The 17,779-nt window shown below is 48.4% G+C and overlaps 1 protein-coding gene across 1 annotated transcript in view; it reads right to left on the reverse strand.

Annotated features, from left to right (window-relative positions):
- The window catches only part of LOC308438137 (maestro heat-like repeat family member 5), a gene marked incomplete at its 3' end in the record, with an annotated part of 54,071 nt that extends 50,008 nt beyond the window's left edge, over positions 1 to 4,063 (reverse strand). Inside the window, 2 exon segments of the mRNA XM_080939439.1 lie at positions 2,998 to 3,126; positions 3,929 to 4,063. Coding sequence (XP_080795565.1) covers positions 2,998 to 3,126; positions 3,929 to 4,060 — 261 coding nt within the window. The 5' untranslated portion in view covers positions 4,061 to 4,063.
- Between the last annotated feature and the right edge of the window lie 13,716 nt (positions 4,064 to 17,779).

A 17,779-nucleotide genomic window follows, 5' to 3' on the forward strand; every position in this document is an offset into this window, starting at 1 on the left:
GCCCACAGTGGGCTGGACCTTCCTACGTCAATTAGCAGTTCCAGTCAATGCCCCAAAGATACACACTCAGGTTAATTCAGGGAATTTTCTTTTCCCAGTTGATGCTAGCTTATGCCAAGTTGAAAAGACCTACGCAGCACAGGGCACCATCAGGAAGGTAAACAAGTCCTGGTAAGGATGGTGGTAGGGTGGAATTTATACACTGTTAATTGGTGCAATTTTACTTGAGCAGCACCTGTGGAAATAAGTGTGGCCATTCCTCGAAGAACTAAAAGAAGATGTGCCACGTCTCTACCCCTTTACCAGTCCTGGTCTTAAGTCAATCTACAGACACATGTGCATGTCTGTGTTTATATGCACTGTTTGCAATAGCCAAGGTAAGGACTTAGCCTTGTTCTCCACTGGCAGATGAATGGATAGAGAAAACGCAGCATAAACACACAATGGAGTTTTATTCAGACATACAAAGGATGTACATCTGATTCCATTTCTGCAGGAAAATAGACGTAACAGGAAATCACGTGAAATAAGCCAGATGGGAAAAGATGGATGTCACTTATCTTAAACCTGGAATCTAGATCAAACAACATGTTTTAAAAAAATGAAACTGGACGGGAGACTACCTGGGTGAGGGAGATGCTTAGCGGTAGTGTGTAGGAAGGAACAAGGATGTATAAAAGTATCACACATGATGCACGTGTTTCTCTGTGTTGTAGAAGCCTGTTCTTTTGTATAAGGTGTCTATCCTGATAAAACCAGAACTGTTTTCTCTCAAAAGTTCTAGATGCAGTACCACAATGTTTGGTGGAAGATTTGGAATGCTGTGAACTTTTAGCCCAGAGAGATGGGATAGGAGGGGAAAGGAGGGGAGAGGCTTAGTGGGGGAGCTCTGTGTATCAGCATTGGCAGAGCAGAGGGGTGCTGTCTGTCATTAATACAGGATGCTCAGCAGGTTTCTGGAATCAGAGGACACTGCTGCCAGCTTGAGGACATATGGCCATGACCATGGCTCTGTGATTTGATTCACGGTAGAAGTCTGGAGCATGCAACTCAAAGCCATGTGGGCTCTTGGAGGGAAAACAGGACATAGGAAGGACCTGGGCTTAGAGGTTCTGAATTTTAACAGCCACACCAAGGGCACAAAGACTAGGGGACGGCGATTTTATTTTAGTCCATGTTGCAAGAGAATGGAGAGATTCCTAGACACTGAGTACTCAAAATTGGACCTTCCAAATGTTCTTGGTGAAGGAACTGTCAGGGAATGTGTGCATCCTGGGCTTTGGACTGTCTGTATACTGCTTGGACACTCCGTCAAGGATAGTATGAGACACTCCATCAAGTCCTGTGGTGCAGTGGTGGGGCACATCTGGATGTGTTCAGAGGCAGAAAATGCAGAGCGGCTCTGGCCCGCTCAGCCTGCCAAACCCCAGCCCCATGTCAGAAAGCTTCAGGAGGGTCCCTGTCCACTCCAGGGAGATGATGCCCCAGGATGCCCCGTAGCCCTCACCCTCTACCTGTGGTCCCTGCCCTAGGACGTTACTGCAATAAGTCTTCAGCTGCACCTGTGTGTGCAACTGTTTTGTTGGCTTGTTTGTTTTCTTGCAATTTCTTGATTCAATTTCTTACTGTGTAGCTCAGGCTAGCCTGGAACACACTGTGAGGTCCAGGCTGGCCTCAGATTCATGGTCATTCTCCTGCCTCAGCTTCTCATGTACTGGTATGACAGACACTCACTGTTAAGAGTTGGCTTCAGCTATGCAGTTCGTCAATGAATCCAACACACTTCACAATGATGGGGAAAGAGCTTGAAAGGAGTTAGGTGGACTCAGTCTTTTCTCTCTCTTACCTCTGCAGCCCCCATCGAGGCTGCTCAGACTTCGCTGAAAACCAGGCAGCTCATCCAGTCTGCTCGCTACCACCTGGACTGACCAAGTCCTCTAACTGTGTGAGCCCCCACCCTTTCTGTAAAACCGGGCCATAAGAACCTTTGGTGGGGTAGACACACTTCTTCCTGTACTAATGATCACCTGGTAAGCTGGCTGATCTCAGGGCTGTGCAAAACACCCAGTGAGCCAAAGTTCTCCCCATCCTGATGGGTGTGTGAGCATTGCACAGTGGTTAGATTGTAAATATGCAACCATGGGCCCAGTTCAACCCGTGCCTCATCATTGGTAGCCTGGGGACAATCTCGTTCTAGTGACTTACCATACTCAGAGTTTCTCAGAACCTTTCTCTGTCTGCCTCCTGCCCCTGTGTAGGGATGGCTTCCACTGGATGGAATTGTGCTGGGCCACCATTTGGATGTGGCAGTGAGTATGTTATTACAAACCTTTTCCTCATGACATTAACCTTCTGTGTCATATGAGCAGAGAAATAAGCCTGGTATCACTTGCAGAATTCCTTGGTAACAGTCACTGGTTTTTGAAAACTATTTGTGCTGTGTATATGTTCAACACAGGGCTCCCCAGGGTCAGTGGATCTGGAGAAAACCACATGTCTCAGGCCCCTGGAGACCATTATGGCTTACAGAATGGCAGGGGGCATTGATATTTCTGGTTCACGCCTGGTTTGGGTGGCTGGGGCAGCCGAGTCTCAGGCTTATATGTCTCCATCAAACAGGTACCCAAGAGGCAGGAGCTGAAGCGGGTTTGGGGTCTGAGAAGTGGGTGAAGCTGGCAATAGTTCTTCCAGATGCTCGTGTATGGACATCGGGGAAGAGATGGGAAAGAAGAGACATCCAGAGAGCAAGAGGGGCTGCAGCCAGATGGTTGGGTTTTTTTTTTTTTTTTTTTTTTTTTTGTATATGGGTCTAGCAGGGTCCTGCATGAGATGGTTCTTCTAAAGAGGACATTTCAAGGTCAAGAACATACAGAAAACACATGGATGGGAGAGCTCGGAAACCCCGTACACACATAGTTTGGACCCCCAGGTAACTGACTGAAGGGCTTTTGGAAGCCCTTGGGGAACCAGCCTGTGCGCTGTGGGCGAGCAGCCTACCGTGGACTTGGTCATGTGATCCAGGGCCAGCTGCATGAAGCACTTTTGCCAGGTCTCCTCCAAGACATCGAGGGCTCCTATAACTGCCACCAGGACCTGGAACAGGCGGAATCTGTGTCGGCAGGAGATCTGTGGAGGACAGAGGCTAGATTGAGACCATGCTGTCTGACAGGGACAGGGGAATGCCAAAGAGAACACCATTGGGAGGATATGAGAGGAGGCTGGAGGGAGGCACATGTGGACACATTCACTTGGCAATTCTTAGGAGACACCAGCCATGTGCTAACCTTGAGCCTGGCCTACAGACTCGAGGAGGCAGAGCTTTTCCGTCCCCAGGGAACTGCTGTGGACTTAAAAAGTCCACCTTCTGTGGACTTAAAAAGTCCACCTTCAAAGTGAGGTTATCCCTTCATCAATACTTGGGCAGGTTTTCCTCATCCACGCATTAATGCGCTTATGCATTCAAGCATTCATAAATGAATGCTTCCATTTTCATGTTTGCTCGCTACCCACACTTCCTCCCTTCTCTCCCTCTATCATCCCACCTCTCCATCACTCTAGCTATCTACCCACCAATCTCTCCACCCAACCCTAAACCCACTATATCCACCCCTCACCCCCTCATCTGTCTGTTTGCCCACCTCCCACCCACCCACATAGTTACTCACTGGTTTCTAACATTTACTGGTTCTGTGACCTTAGGCAAACCCTCCTCCGCCCCAAGCCATAGTTCCCCATCTGTGAGAGTCACAACCTCTACCTCATGAGCGTGCTCTGAGTATGGTAAGGGTAAGTGGGTACATTTCCCTTCCTCCCTATTTAGCCCATTGGTACGCAAGGAGATTACATAAGATTTGGGGTTTGAGTCCCGCTTGGGATACAGTGCTTTCCTATGCTTCCATGCCTGCCCCAGGGGCTTAAGCAACACCACCTCTGGGTTGTCTTTGAAGTAGTCATGGATAGTTTCCATCACCAGGTTGGGGGACCTCTGAGCCATCTTCTGTATCTTCTTGGTGAGGTATTTGGTTTGGAGAAGGTCTGAGGTGCCTACGTCTCGGAGCATCTTGAAGCACATGGCTAAAGGTAACAGGAAGGCTGTGAGGATGACAGACCTTTGGGAGGTCATATTGTGGCACAGGGTTGGGTGGGTAAGGAGGGGCAAGCATATAATGAAAGTGAGGGCAGGACACATTGGGGAGTTGTCTGATATTCTCAATTTCTACATGAGACACGTTGGGAAGTCTGGTATTCTCGCTTTCTACATGGTCCTTCCTGGGGCTTAAGACGGGACAGAGCAGGGATGCATTCTCACCCGCATATTCTCATTTTCCCATTCACAATTGTTTCACCTGCCTCTCCGCCCACTCGCCCACCAATTCATCCTAATTTCTATATATCCAGTGATCTAGCTCTTCATCTCATGTCTGTTCATTTCATATTTATTTAACCACCCATTTACTTGGGTACTCCAAAATCCACCCACTCCTACACCCAGCTAACTACTATCTACTAATACATATTGTGATCCATTTGGCAATGTACCCACCCATATAATCATAAATCCACTCAAATCCATCTCTCTATCTCTCCATACACAAATTCTCTGATTATTTTCAATTGTCTTTCTCGTCACCTGATACTCTCTGGCACTGGAGGAAAGTATTCTAGAAAGAGAGATTCGTGTCTAAGCTGAAGTTCTCAGGTGTAGGGGGTGTGGTTGGGGAGAAGGAGTAACTAGGAGGAGGAGGGGCATTTAAAAATTTTTATTATGTTGGTGCTTCCGGAGGTTAAGAACAAGCCAGGGGCTCACAGACAACAGTGCATGTCCACAGCCTTTGAGATACACAAAGTCCTAGAGAGGAGTTCTTTCACTCCGAATCCCTAGGACCACTTCTGGGGAGGGACTGGGTGGGACCTGTGGCTCAGGCTACCCTCACCTGAGTTGTAGGCCTCCTCCATAAATGACTGGTGTTCCAGGGAAGTCTGGCTGCCTTTGGATCTGCACAGCCGGAAGTTGGAAGTGTGGGACTCTTGGTCCCGGGAGGCATCGTCTTGAGGTTCCTGGGTGCATGTCGACAACTTCTTCGTAGAAACAGAAACGTGGGAGAAGATTCTGAAATGGATCAAGTTCCGTGTGTAAACATCACGTGCACTTATGTGTGGTCACAGGCAGGGCACATTGGCATGGTTTACTCTGGATCAGGCTCTGCAATGTCCTTCTGTGTGTCTGTCCCTCTGTTTAGTGGTCTGGTGAGCCTGAAGTATGTGTGTGCATGTGTGTGTGTGTGTGTGTGTGTGTGTGTGTGTGCCCGCATGTGTGTTTTCCTTGAAGCTATAGGACACTGTTGAATAAGACGAAGATTCTTACACTGGGTCTCACCCCACACAGGGTCATGTATTTGCCTGTTGGAGCCTCAGAAATTTGATACCAGTAAAATATTTCTGAGCATGCAACACCCCAAGACCAAATTCAAAATCAAACAGAGGGATATTCCTGAACGTGTTTGCCTGAGCTCATTGTGTGACTTTAGCACAGCACAGGTGCAGAGCAGACCACCTACACACTGCCGTGCACACAGGATGATAGAAAATGAACTTTGAATAGTTCCCTGCCAGCATTACTCAGCATGTAAGTATGAAATTAGTGCAACTTTGGATTCTATTGTGTTAGACAAACAAGCACATCCATCTCATTAGTGCCTAATTTGTTTTCATCTGTAATAAATGGTAAGATCCTACATAGCAAATAATTGATTAAGAGAAATTGCTTTCTGGCTTTATGATCAGCCCGTGTTTGACTTGCATGCCTGTTGTATATTCCTATCTTTGGATTGTGTGCCTATTGTATACATCTGTATCCCCAGGGTCTTTTAGGCAAAAGATTCCTATGAATGGAGAAGAAGTTTAAAGTCTGGAGTAGGAAGCCTGATCCAGCAGGGAGATAGACAGACGCACTAGGAGTCCAGAAGGGCTCAGGGTGGCTCATCCCAGCCCCCCCCCCCCATAGTGACTTTGATAGCCAGGGTTTTCAGAGCAGCACAGGTAATATTCTGCCTACCCAGGTATCCCTTGAGGAGTCTGTGGGCAGATCTTCAGGAGCACAGCAGTGAGAGCCCAGATGATGCAGGGCTTTATGCTTTGTGAAAGGATGCAATGTATCTCCCTAGACTGGCAGTTACCATAAAGGGCTCTAAGAAAAGGCCCTCTGGCTTTGGACGCTGCCCAAATCTAGTTCCTCTGTGCCTCCATATTGGCTTCTGTTCCCTGCTTCACAACCACCATCTGCTGGTTCATATGTAATTCTTAGTTCCCCACGTTTCCTGTGGGGAAGGCCTGCTCTAGAATAGGCGAAGAGGATAACCCTGCCCGCAGACTAAACAAGATCAGGAGGCCTATTATAAAACAGGCATCAGGCGTGTTTTTAAAGACTGCCATTATGCTTATACCAGAAAGTCGCAGTCTCTAATGTTTTATTTATTCCTTGTTTTACACGTGACACTTGCCATACCATGTCTCTGATCCCACCACCTGTGCATCCATGATGGAGCCACCAGGACCAGATTTCCTTCTTGCCTTAGGAAGTCAGTAGACACCATCAGTCCAGGACAATGATCCCCCAAGACATGGAAGTCTACAGGGTGAGCTTCAGGTTGTGAAAGCTGGTTGTTAAGACACAACCTAGTTCCCAGCGAACACCAGGAAAGTCGGCGATGTTTGTTAGCTGCTCACCTGGAAGTAGTAGTTTGGGGAGAACTCAGTGGTCAGTGTTTGAGGGTGGGAGACCCAGGAGGAATGGTGAAGGTCTCCAGAGTCCCCTCCAGTCCCATCTTCATCTGACCTTTGTGCATGAAGGGTTAGGAGCAGAGGAAACAAACTTTGGAGCTGGTGCAGGGCTAAGAAGCATTTCTTTTCCATCTCTACAATGAGGTCTTTAAGGAGTCACATCAATTACAGGGAAAAAATCTACCCAAGCAAGGGTGTTCTTGCTCTTCCTGTCAAAGCTCGAAAGAGCAAGGCTCAAAGAGACCACTGTTTCAGCAGTCCATATTCCAGACAGAGCTGAAGAGTCTTTACGTGTGCAGGAACAGCATCATACTGAGCAAGGTCTAGTTCATGGTTACTGGCAGCCACTTGAAATTTACCAGAAATGAAACATAGTAAGAAACAATCCACAAAGAGAAGAAAATTAATGGACCATAATCAATATGGAAGACCAAGTATGAGGTACACGCAACATTAGGGAGGCTGAGGTGTGAGAGAACATCTCAGCAAGACTGGTCTACATGGCAAGTTCTGGGCTAGTCAGGGCTGCAGTGTACACTCCTGTTACAAACAAACAGGTGCATACCAATGCAGGAGTCAGTCCCAACGTCAATAGTCAAGGTCACTGAAGCAGTTATATTCCACATAGTAGAATGAGGATGCTGAAGAAATAAAGAGAAGAAACAGAAAGGACAAGAATCATGTTTCAGATGAAGACTCCAGTGGGTGGCTCCAGCAGCAGACTCTATACCTTGGAGAGAGAAGCTGACAAACTGCAGGGATCTGAAAATGAAAACACAAGCCGACCAGACAAGGTGGAACAGAGCTTTCAAGCTGCGGGGGCAACTGACAATCTCTTAATACTTTGCAGCTTTCATAAAGACAATACAGACCCACACATCTAGGACACTCAATGAGGCTCAAGCAAAGAGACACGAAGAACACAGCAAATGACATCAGGAAAAGATGCTACCTGAAACCAAAGGCAACAAAACAAAACAAAAAACCCACAAAGGGCAACAAAGATATATGAAAGGAAATGAGGACAGCAGTGTCCCTATTAGAACAATGCAATACAGAAGATCAGAAAGGTGGGGGTGGGGCTGAGGGAGGGGCTTAGCTATCTAGAAGATTCTCTGTTCAAGAAAATACCTTTGAAACCTTCAGGTGAGATATGGCACTTTTAAGAATGCGTCCCACTCCCCATGAACTCATCCCCAGAGACCCAGACCACAGACAGTGTTAGAAGAGCTCCCTCCCACGCAGGAGACTGACAGAGCCATGTATGGAAATAGCAGAAGAAAGAACACTGGAGACGCTAAATATGCAACCGAGCAGAAAAGGTCTCTGCTCGTTTAAAATATTTACTGTGAAATAATGCATTGTGGGCTTGTAATATATGTCGAATTAAAATGTGTAACATCAGTGTAAGATCAAGGGACAGTCGTAATGACGTGTTGACAGCTCTGGCAGTGTAAGTGGTGTGATCCAGCTCAAAGGCCGGACTGCGTACTATAAATACCTAAGCAATGACAAAGAAGGACATCAACACAAAGTCAGGACTGCAAAAAGACAATAAAGGAGACAGGTCACGAATGCCAAGTTACGTCAGCAGTCACACGGGATGCTAGTGATTCAAAGACGGCCAAAAGGAAGGAAGCAAGACCAGGTCTGTGTTTCCTGCATGAACTGTATTTGCACTGCCAGTGGTAAGGCTCAGCTGCAATCCATGCTCACAAGGCCGAGGCAGGGGGATTATGAGTTCATGGTTAGCCTGGGCTACATAGTGAGATCCTGTCTTAAAAACGAAACAGCAGGTGCTGGAGAGATGGCTCAGATGTTAAGAGCTCTGGTTCGTGCAGAAGAGCCAGGTTGGATTCCTAGAACTGACATGTGTCAGGGGTATCTGACATGGTCTTCTGAACTCTGTGGGGACCAGGCATGCATGCAGTGTAGACAAAATGCTCATTCACAAAATAAACAAATATCCAGGGACTAGGATTCTCTCTGTAAAAATAAAACAGCATATTAAGCTTAAGGAAAGGAAACAGCAGGAACTGGGGGGTTGGTGAGGTGGTGAGCTGTGAGGACATTTAAATGAGGCTGCATGACCTGAGATCAATTCCCAAAACCCACAGGTGGAAGGAGAGAACTGACCACAAGCCATCGGAAACAAACAAAATGAAGAAATAATAGCAAAGGCGGGGAGAATCTGGAAGGAGTTAGGGAGGGAAAAGAATATGCTGTTTGAATGAAATTTCAAAATAAAAATGAACCCCTTCCTCCCAAACAAATAGACAAAGCCAACAGAGCCTGATACTGGTTCTTTGAAAAGCCAAATTCATTGACAAATCCCTTGTGGGATTATTGGAACAAAAAAAAAAAAAAAAAAAGCAAAAAGAAGATATAAATGATCAATTTAAAATAGAGTGGTACCCGACGATACACCTTATAGCTGTTTGTAGGATGATAAACAAATAGAATGGGTAACTTTACTCATGCTATGATGACAACATAAATTGATTGGACAGACCCTCAAGGCCACAAGTCGCTAACACTCATTCTAGAGGCTAATTACAAAGCTCATATATGATAAAAAATATTTTATATTGAAATGTCCTACAGAGAACACTTCAGACCTACCAGCTCCTTACTTTTTACAGAGCATTTGGAGGAGAAACAATACTGACATTTATCTAGAAAACAGAAGAAATAACACGGTCCGGCTCATCCTCTGAGATACTCAAGCCTGCTCTTCCCATGTGTTCTTCCTGGTAGGGTCTCACTGTTTAGTCCTGGCAGGCCTGGGACCTGGATCTCACAAGATCCACCTGCCTCTGCTTCTTACGTGTGGGATTAAAGTTCTGCATCACCACACCTGACCATGAGTGACCTTGCAAAAAAGCAAAGTAGAGGCTCATACACCTCCTCTAGGGCCACAAGCTTTCTTTAAAATATAGGAAACTCCTCACTGGTCATCTCCAGGTTGGGCTCCTGTTGAGAATGCAAGGAAATGCAACTTCCCATATCAACAGATGCAGAGAACATGTTTGAAAAGTCCAACAAGATCACAATGGAAATGGAAATTAGAGGAGCCCTCACAAATGATCTTCAAGAACATAACCCCACCCCAGCTCCTCTCACAGTTAACCATGAAAGACAGACTCTTTTCCTTCCCAGTTAAGAATGAGGCCAGGGCATCTTCATGACATCCATGAAACTGTGGGGATGGTACTGCCCACAGTTGGCAGGGTCAATTAACAAGATAATTTCTCATCAAGGACATTTCTTCGGAGGCTGGAATTACAGGCAGGCTGCCATGACCACCTGGCACACCCATGGGTTTCTAAAGATCCAAATTTTAGTTCTCATGCTTGCTAGACAAGTGCTCCAACCACTGAGCAACTTTCCCAACCCAGGGCAACTGAGTTTTGACAAACGTGCAAAAGCAATTCCAAAAGAAAATGCAAGCTGAATTTGCCAGCATGTTGCACACAGTGAAATACTCGGGCACACGCTCACAAAGCAACCCCTACCTATATTTTAAACACATGCATAAAATAACCTAAAACTGCCTGGAGTTAACAGGGTGGGCCCCAGATAAAGAACTTTGAGCCAAACCCATACACAGGCAACTGAACAAGAAACAGGCAAAACAGTTCGTGGGACAGCCATTTGTAGAGAGAAGTAGACCACAGAGCATCGGATGGATGAAGCCCATTGTTTCTCTGAAGGACAGAAAAAAACGCAGCCCTGCCCCAAACAAACCAAAGCCATGCGGGGGAAACTCTGTGCATCCTAACAATAATATCAGGAAAACCGAAAACATCAAAAGCCGTGGACACGTGGAAGCAGGAAGTCCCTGCGGTGTCAGGGTAGGGATGTTACAATTTCAGCACTTGGGGGAAAAGTTGGGTGAAGTTGAATGCATAGTGGGCACGTGACTTAGGCACCCCAGCTGTGTGTGTTTGCTTGTGTGTTAGCGTTACATACAAATCCCTGCACAAATGTTTAATAGTGCCAGACTTACAACAGCTAAAACCGCAAAGCATGCAAATGCTCCTTCTAAAAAAGCCATAGCACAGCCCCAGAAATCTGGTAAAAACAGATCAACAATGACACAGACATCAGAAACACAGTGTGACACGTGAAAGAAGCCAGACCCCCAAGGCAACATTTCGTGTTATTTTTCTGACGTTATGGAAAAGGTAACACTGCTTGGTGGCTCCTGGGCTGAGTGTGGCTGGGAGCTCACTCACTACCAGGCTGTGTGGGAAAATGGAGACTGAGCTGTTTCCTGTCTTATTTGTGGTCTAGGAGACATTCAATCATATGGAAGACTATACAGAAAATAGGCAAAACAAAAACAAAAACAAAAACAAAACAAAAAAACCCAAAAAGCAAGCAACTAAACCAAACAAAACAAAACAAAACCCCAAAACCAAAACAACCCAGCGAGCAGAAGGGAGCCCACCTTGTTGGATCTCATTTCCTCCTGCTTCCTGCTCATCCCACCCTAGTCTGGTGAGTTCCGGCTCTTTCTAAACCCAGGCAAGCTACAACCTCAGGGCATTTGCACTAGCTTCTCCCTCCTATCTGGAGGTCACCTCCCCATCACTGTTCTTCCAGTCCCTTGTTTTTTAATTTAAGCAACTTAATAGATGCATATATATGTACACGTGCTTGCAGAGGCCAGAAAAAGTCATTCCCTGGAGCTGGAGTTACAGAAGATGTGAGTCCCCTGATGTGAGAACTTGAGAACCAGACTTTTCGAGAGCAGTCAGTGCACATCTTAAATGCTGAGCCATCTCTCTAGCTCCTAGGTGCTCACTTCTTTCAAGTCTTACTTAGGTGTCATCTTGACAAACTTGTCGGAAACTTCAGCCTGACCCTCACTCTACATAATTTTCTACCACTTCTCAGCTTGTAAGATATAACTGACAGCATCCCACCAATTCTCATCTCCAAGGCAACCCCAGCCCCTCTGAATCTTTGGACGGAGCCCCTAATAGCCTTCAGAGTATTAACTCAGCTGGCATGCACGCTGTCTGAGAGCACTCCAGCAGACACCCTGGGCTTGTATGTCTCCCGCTTACCTCTCTGGATCTGGCAGGATGCTCTTGGGTGGGACTGTTTCCCAAGCCCTGGGGACAAGCTTGGGGAGAAACTGTTTCAAAGTTGGGCAGAGCGGGGGCAGCAGGCACCTGGCCAGAGGGTGAGACCTTGACTGTGGAGCAGGCTGCTGCCCTGCTATGAACAGACTTTACTCCTTGCTCTAGGGCTCAGGTGAAAACTTCACTACATCTGGTGTCCTTGGAGGTTGGACTTTCCAAATGATTGGGGTTAAAATGGGTCCTGAGGATGGGGCCCAAGCATAGGGTTAGTGCCGCCATAGGAGGATGTTTCATGTGAACGCTCAGCTGGAGGGTGACTGTCATATATACATATGTGTATTTGTATATATGTGCATACATGTATGTGTATATGTGTATACACACATGTGTATACGTGTACTGTGTATGTATATATATGAATGTATACATATTTGTATGTATATGTGTGTGGCTATGCGTGTACACATGTGTGTACACCTGTATGTGAGTGAACAACAGTGTCTCTTCTCTGGGTCAAGTCTGTAAAAACACAAGCTATGTGTCCTTCCTACTCTGCCCTGAAGAAGCTGACACAGAAGTGGGCACCCATCCCTGTCTGTCCAGCTGGCCATTTGCTGGCGCACACTGTGTTGTGACCCATCTTCACCTCTGGTCCTCATGAGCAGCTTCTGTCCTCTCCTCTCCTAAGGGTAGAGCTTCTGGTCCAGTTCCACCACTCCTCCTATCACACTGAGGGCAGTGATAGCATGGGACCCATGCTAAAGTCCCTGTTAGCCTGCTCTTGGAGATGACAGCCCTAGACAGTGTGCCAGCATGGTGATCCCAGGATACACCCTCCAAGATGGTGTGTTGCTGCCCTGGTAGGTGAAAAAGCCCAGGTGCCTGTGGGCTGGGTGGCCTCTGACTCTCCCATGTCTTCCAGCGCTGAACTGACCTGGGGTTGTGGGACACGGCTGATGAAGTCCTATCAATTGAGCTGTGGCTGTGTGACCTGTCAGAATGCTGCCCATCCATGTTGAGATTCAGAGCAGGACACCCACAGGTCCCAGTTGCCAGCCCTATCCTCACTAACAGGCTAGCGCTGTCCTGGGTACTGTTCCTTCTCTGGTGCCCTGACTGGCCCTGACCTCACCCTGAGGTCATAATGGTTCGAGTGTTCACAGCACCCTTCTAGCGACAGTGCTGTGGTGCCAGCATTGTCTGAGGATGGTAGGCCATGGATGTGTGCTTGGGTCTATGTGCATGCATTGAGGACATGTGTCCCCAGTAAGGCCTCACATCTGTTTCTTGGTTCCTCAGACCTCCAACATTCTCCGTGACTTGTGACTGAATGGACCATCTGTTGTAGGAGTCCAGGACCCTGTGGTGATAGTAGGGTCTAGGCTGGGGCTGTGATTGCTCTTTAGGGCTCCAATTAAATATGAGATGCTATGCTCTCCTCTCTGGGTGTCATTGCACAGACATGCCCAGAAAACACCTTCAAGGACGCAGCTCCTGGATTGAGGCCAGCTTGGGGTTCTAGGAATAGGGTGGGGCAAACTGACCCACACTAAATTCAGCTTTCCCATTTATTGACCTTATGTCTCAGCGTCAGTCTCCCCTCCTGTGAAATGGGAGCACATCTACAGAGCTCCTGGGCCATGCTGAGGCTTGATGAGAGGATACAGTACCCCAGCACTGGGCAGAATAGGGGGCATCTTTGGTTCTGGTGCCATCCCAGTCTAAGAATCGTCTGAGAGATGGTAACAATGCCATTCCTGGCTGATGAGTGTCATAGTCCTCATCCTTGGGCATTCCTGGAATTCACCTTCACCCACAAAGTGTGGGAAGCAAAGCAGGAAACCAGGCCTCAAGGTGGGGCAGTGCAGCTGTCCTGTAAGTTGGGGATGTTAGGCTAAGGACTTGGGAAGTATTTAGGGACAGTGTGTGTAGATAGCATGAAGGTTTGAGGTCTGCTCTTGTGGAACTGTGAAGAAAAGAAGGGCTGGGGCGCCTGAGGAAGATAAAGAGTCAGGTGTGACCCATCAGGTGTCTGGGTCACCACAGAGCTGAATCCAACCCTAACATCATATGAGACTGTATGGACGACATTCACAAAGGCTAGCCTGGGAGACGTCTGGAGGCCATGGGCCCAGCTCTTCACAGCTGAGGCTCTGATCACCCTGGCTCTGGTCTGCTCTGGGGTCTCCAGGACTATTCTAGCTTAGTTTTCCTTCCTAGGAGAAAAGGTAGAAGCTGGTAACTAAGCGAATGAGGCCCAAGGGCCCTTGCCATGCAAGAGACTCTAAGAAGGTACTGTCTGCAGTCAGAAAGAGACCTTTAGATGACTTAGAGTTGGTTCACACCTTGATCCTGTCCAGACTTCCCGATGCCCATGAGCTGTCAGGCCATATGTTGTCTGAGGGGCAGAGTTGAGACCCTACGTTCGTTTAGGGAGGCTGACACCTCCTTACCTATCCATCCACGAGGCAGTGCTGTGTCTTGTGTGTGGTGGCTCCTAGGAATCTGATAAGCATTTTGCCTAGGGCCCTTGACCAGAGGTGTACAGGAGACAGCCCAGTAGGCTCTGAGTGATTCCTGAATTTTTAGGAATTTGGTGTTCTGGTTGCTAAAATAAAGCCACAGGAAGCTTAAACAGAGGATCCCAAAAGTCCGTGTGTATCCCTTCCTGGGTTTGTAACTCTGTCACTGTCCTCATGATAAAAGCATTTCTTAGCTGTATACTATACCTGTGCAGGTGGGAAACTATAATGGTGACTTTGTGTGAGCCACAAGCACCCATGGTACTCATGAGAACCTGCATTCAGCAGTGTCCCTGGCTACACCATGCGTGTATTGATCTGCCTGTGAGCACAACCAAACATCTGCCAGACATAGGTGCCCTGTCAAGTGGCGGCCACTGCTTCTTCATGCCACCCAGAGGTCAGATGTGCCCACTGTCCTGGTCTGGGATGAAATTCAGAGGGGGGGGCAGTCATTGGTCACACAGCTGTCAGTGTTAGGAGCAGGATGCAAACTCAGGCTACTAAACAAGTCCAAGCCATCTGGCACCCGCTTTCCCCGGTACTAGCTTCCCAATCTTGCCTCAATGTGTCACTTGTCTGGCTCCTCCACCATGCAGCCAGTAGGTGGCGCTGTGGTCACAGACAGATGAGGAGGGGATGTGAAGGTTCCACTGAGCCTGCCCCCCTGTCCTGGAGCCTGGGTAGTGAGCTGGTTCCTTATAGCACTCTCTCCCATCCTAAGACCAGCAGCAGGGTGTTCCGGGGTGGGAGTTCAGCATCTTACCTCCTGTGGATGCATACTGGCTCCCCTAGCACAGGAGCCCGACCCATTTCAGGGGAGCCTCTGAGTGCTCTCAGGCCTATCTTCGGCCTCCCTCAGCCCTCGGTGTTATAGCGATGCAGTTTTTTATTTTTCTTTGCAGCCCTGTAACCCTGGGATTTGCCCCCTTCCTAAGGAAACACAGTGCACCTTCCTAGCTCTTCCTGGCCTCTGAGAAGCCAGGCTTGGTTTCTGAGTTCTAGGGCGGCAGATCCTTGAACTGTGCTGGGCCAAGTGGGTGAAGGATGGGGGGGCTGCATTGTTGACGGAGGCGGCCAGGCATGGGTCTGCTCCTGTCTGCTCAGCAGTACATTACAGTCCCTTTGACCAACTCTCACCCTCTGGAGACATCAACCTCGGGCTGGGAATTAACAGCAAGAACTTTATAAGAAAACCTAGGGGGCAGGAGGCTTGACATTGGTCTCCCTGGATATGAAACCAAAAGCACAGGGGAAGAGGGCAGAGACAGATGGAGAAGACGGTGTCCAAGAAGAAACCTTCAGCAAAGCACAGGAAACAGCAAAACGGAAGGCAGTCTCCCCCGCGCATGCTCCAGCCAGGGTAAGACGCCGGGGATCATCTCTCTAATGCATGATAAGGTGTTACAGCCAAACAGTAAAAGAAGATGCTTAAAGTCATCAAGAGAAACCCCACTGAAAGCAGGGCAGGGCTACGGTGACATTCTCCAGAGTGGACAGACACCTGGCCAGCAGGTAGACAAACAGGTGCCTCCATCACGGAAACCCAGGTGGTGCCATCAGAACCACCCACGGCAAGCTGTCAGTTCCTACCTGTCAGGACAGGCTGTTGGAAAGCAAGACTCAGGGCTGTGGGGGAGGGGAACGGTGCTGCCCCGCGGGTGATGTGTGACAGGGTGCAGCCAGTAAAGAAAACAGTATGGAGGTTCCTCAGAAAATCAAAAATAGCACGGCCATATGATCTAGTAATCGCCCGTCTGGGCGCACATCCAGAACCATCAAGATTAGGATCTCAGGACGTGTCTGCCACTCTTCGTTTGCGGCCACCACCACAGGGCCAGGGTGTGGGAGCGGTCTGTGTCCATCTAGGACTGAATGGATGGAGGCAGGTGACGAGGCACTGAGGGGATACCATCCAGCCTTTAACCAGAAGGAAAGCATGTGTCGTTGCTTCCGAAGACACTGTGTCAAGTGAAAGGAGCTATCATGGCAGGCAATATGGCCGCTCTCATTCCTACCACAGGGTTGACTGCCAGCCGTGGGGAACGGTGGTTGGCAGGGCTGGTGAAAGGATGAGGGCTACTGGTCCAAGACGTTGGGGAGGCAGACAGGGTGGTACACTGATGTAGCACAGAGGGTGTGAGCTTACATGCATGGGGCACAGAACTAAAGCTCTAATGGGGTGGTGTGTCATGGGTGACCAGGAACTAGAATTCCCTAAGAGTCAGGGAAGTTGTAAGAGCAACAGCTTAGCGGTGTTGGTTTGGGGACAGGGAGGGACTTCAGCCCTTTCACTATGACTGAACGGAATTGAAAGGGAGTGGTCTTAGTATGGGCTGCCTAGAGAAAGATGCTCTTCTTACCAGGATGCATGAGGCCACAGACGTCAAAGGAGGGACTAATTCAGACAGGCGACTTCTCTTGAAGGCTCTGTGGGCTTGGAGATACAGAGCAGACCAGAAGGGCTCCTTGGAAGGGGACAGAGAGAGTGGTACCTGAAGGACAAGATGGTGCTTACCCTTCAGAGGATAGCAACACAGGAGATAGCAGATGTGGAAATGCAGATGTGGGTGGTAGTGGCGATGGACAGGCTACTCGTCCATGAAGCTGCCCCCATTCTCCCACTGCAGCACTGTTGTATCTGTCAGTACGGTTGTGTAACAAATAGCCCCTCACAGTGAGCTTGCTCACACGATGGCTGAAGATTGGGTCTTCTATCTTCCAGGCCCCAGACCCAACTACAAGCATGGGTATTCACTTCTTCTGATGTTGTCTTGGTTTCTGGGCCTTCTTACAGCCTTCAGGCATGTATGGCGGGGAGTGATACCTCCCAGCCTCTTTCAGAGATTATGGCTAGTTCCTGAACCATGAGTGCTCGGGTGGCAACCCAGGTAGGCTATGCCACAGTGCTCAGTTCTCCTGACTTCAGGGAGCCCTGCTGCCCACAGCAGTTCCTGCTGGAGAGTCTTACCTTTTCAGCCCCACATCCTTGATACCTCTACTGGTGCTGTGTCCACAGGGGCAGGGGAAGGACAAGTCCACAGAAGGTTCCTGAAGCAGGAGACTTAGTCTGGCTCTAGTCTAGGCTCTAATAGAGTTGCTGAAGCTAGGAGCTGATGATGTGGCTCTTGGGCTCTGGAAACACTCCTGCAGTGCCCATGGGAGGGTAATGTGGCCGAGGGGAATTAAGTTCTCAGCAGCCCTGTGGGAACACCAGATTGATCTGAGACAAGACAGGATATGAAGGTACCTTCTGACTCTCATGAACTCCGCCCCACCCCCTTCCAGAAGGGGCCCCTTTAAACACAAGGTTCTGTCTTCCAGAAGAACCCTCCCAGTCTCCTGGGCAGCCAAGTAAACAGAAGTGGGACCCTAGCTTCTAAC

The sequence above is a fragment of the Micromys minutus genome (assembly GCF_963924665.1).
Source record: "Micromys minutus genome assembly, chromosome: 27".
NCBI classification, from domain to species: Eukaryota; Metazoa; Chordata; class Mammalia; order Rodentia; family Muridae; genus Micromys; species Micromys minutus.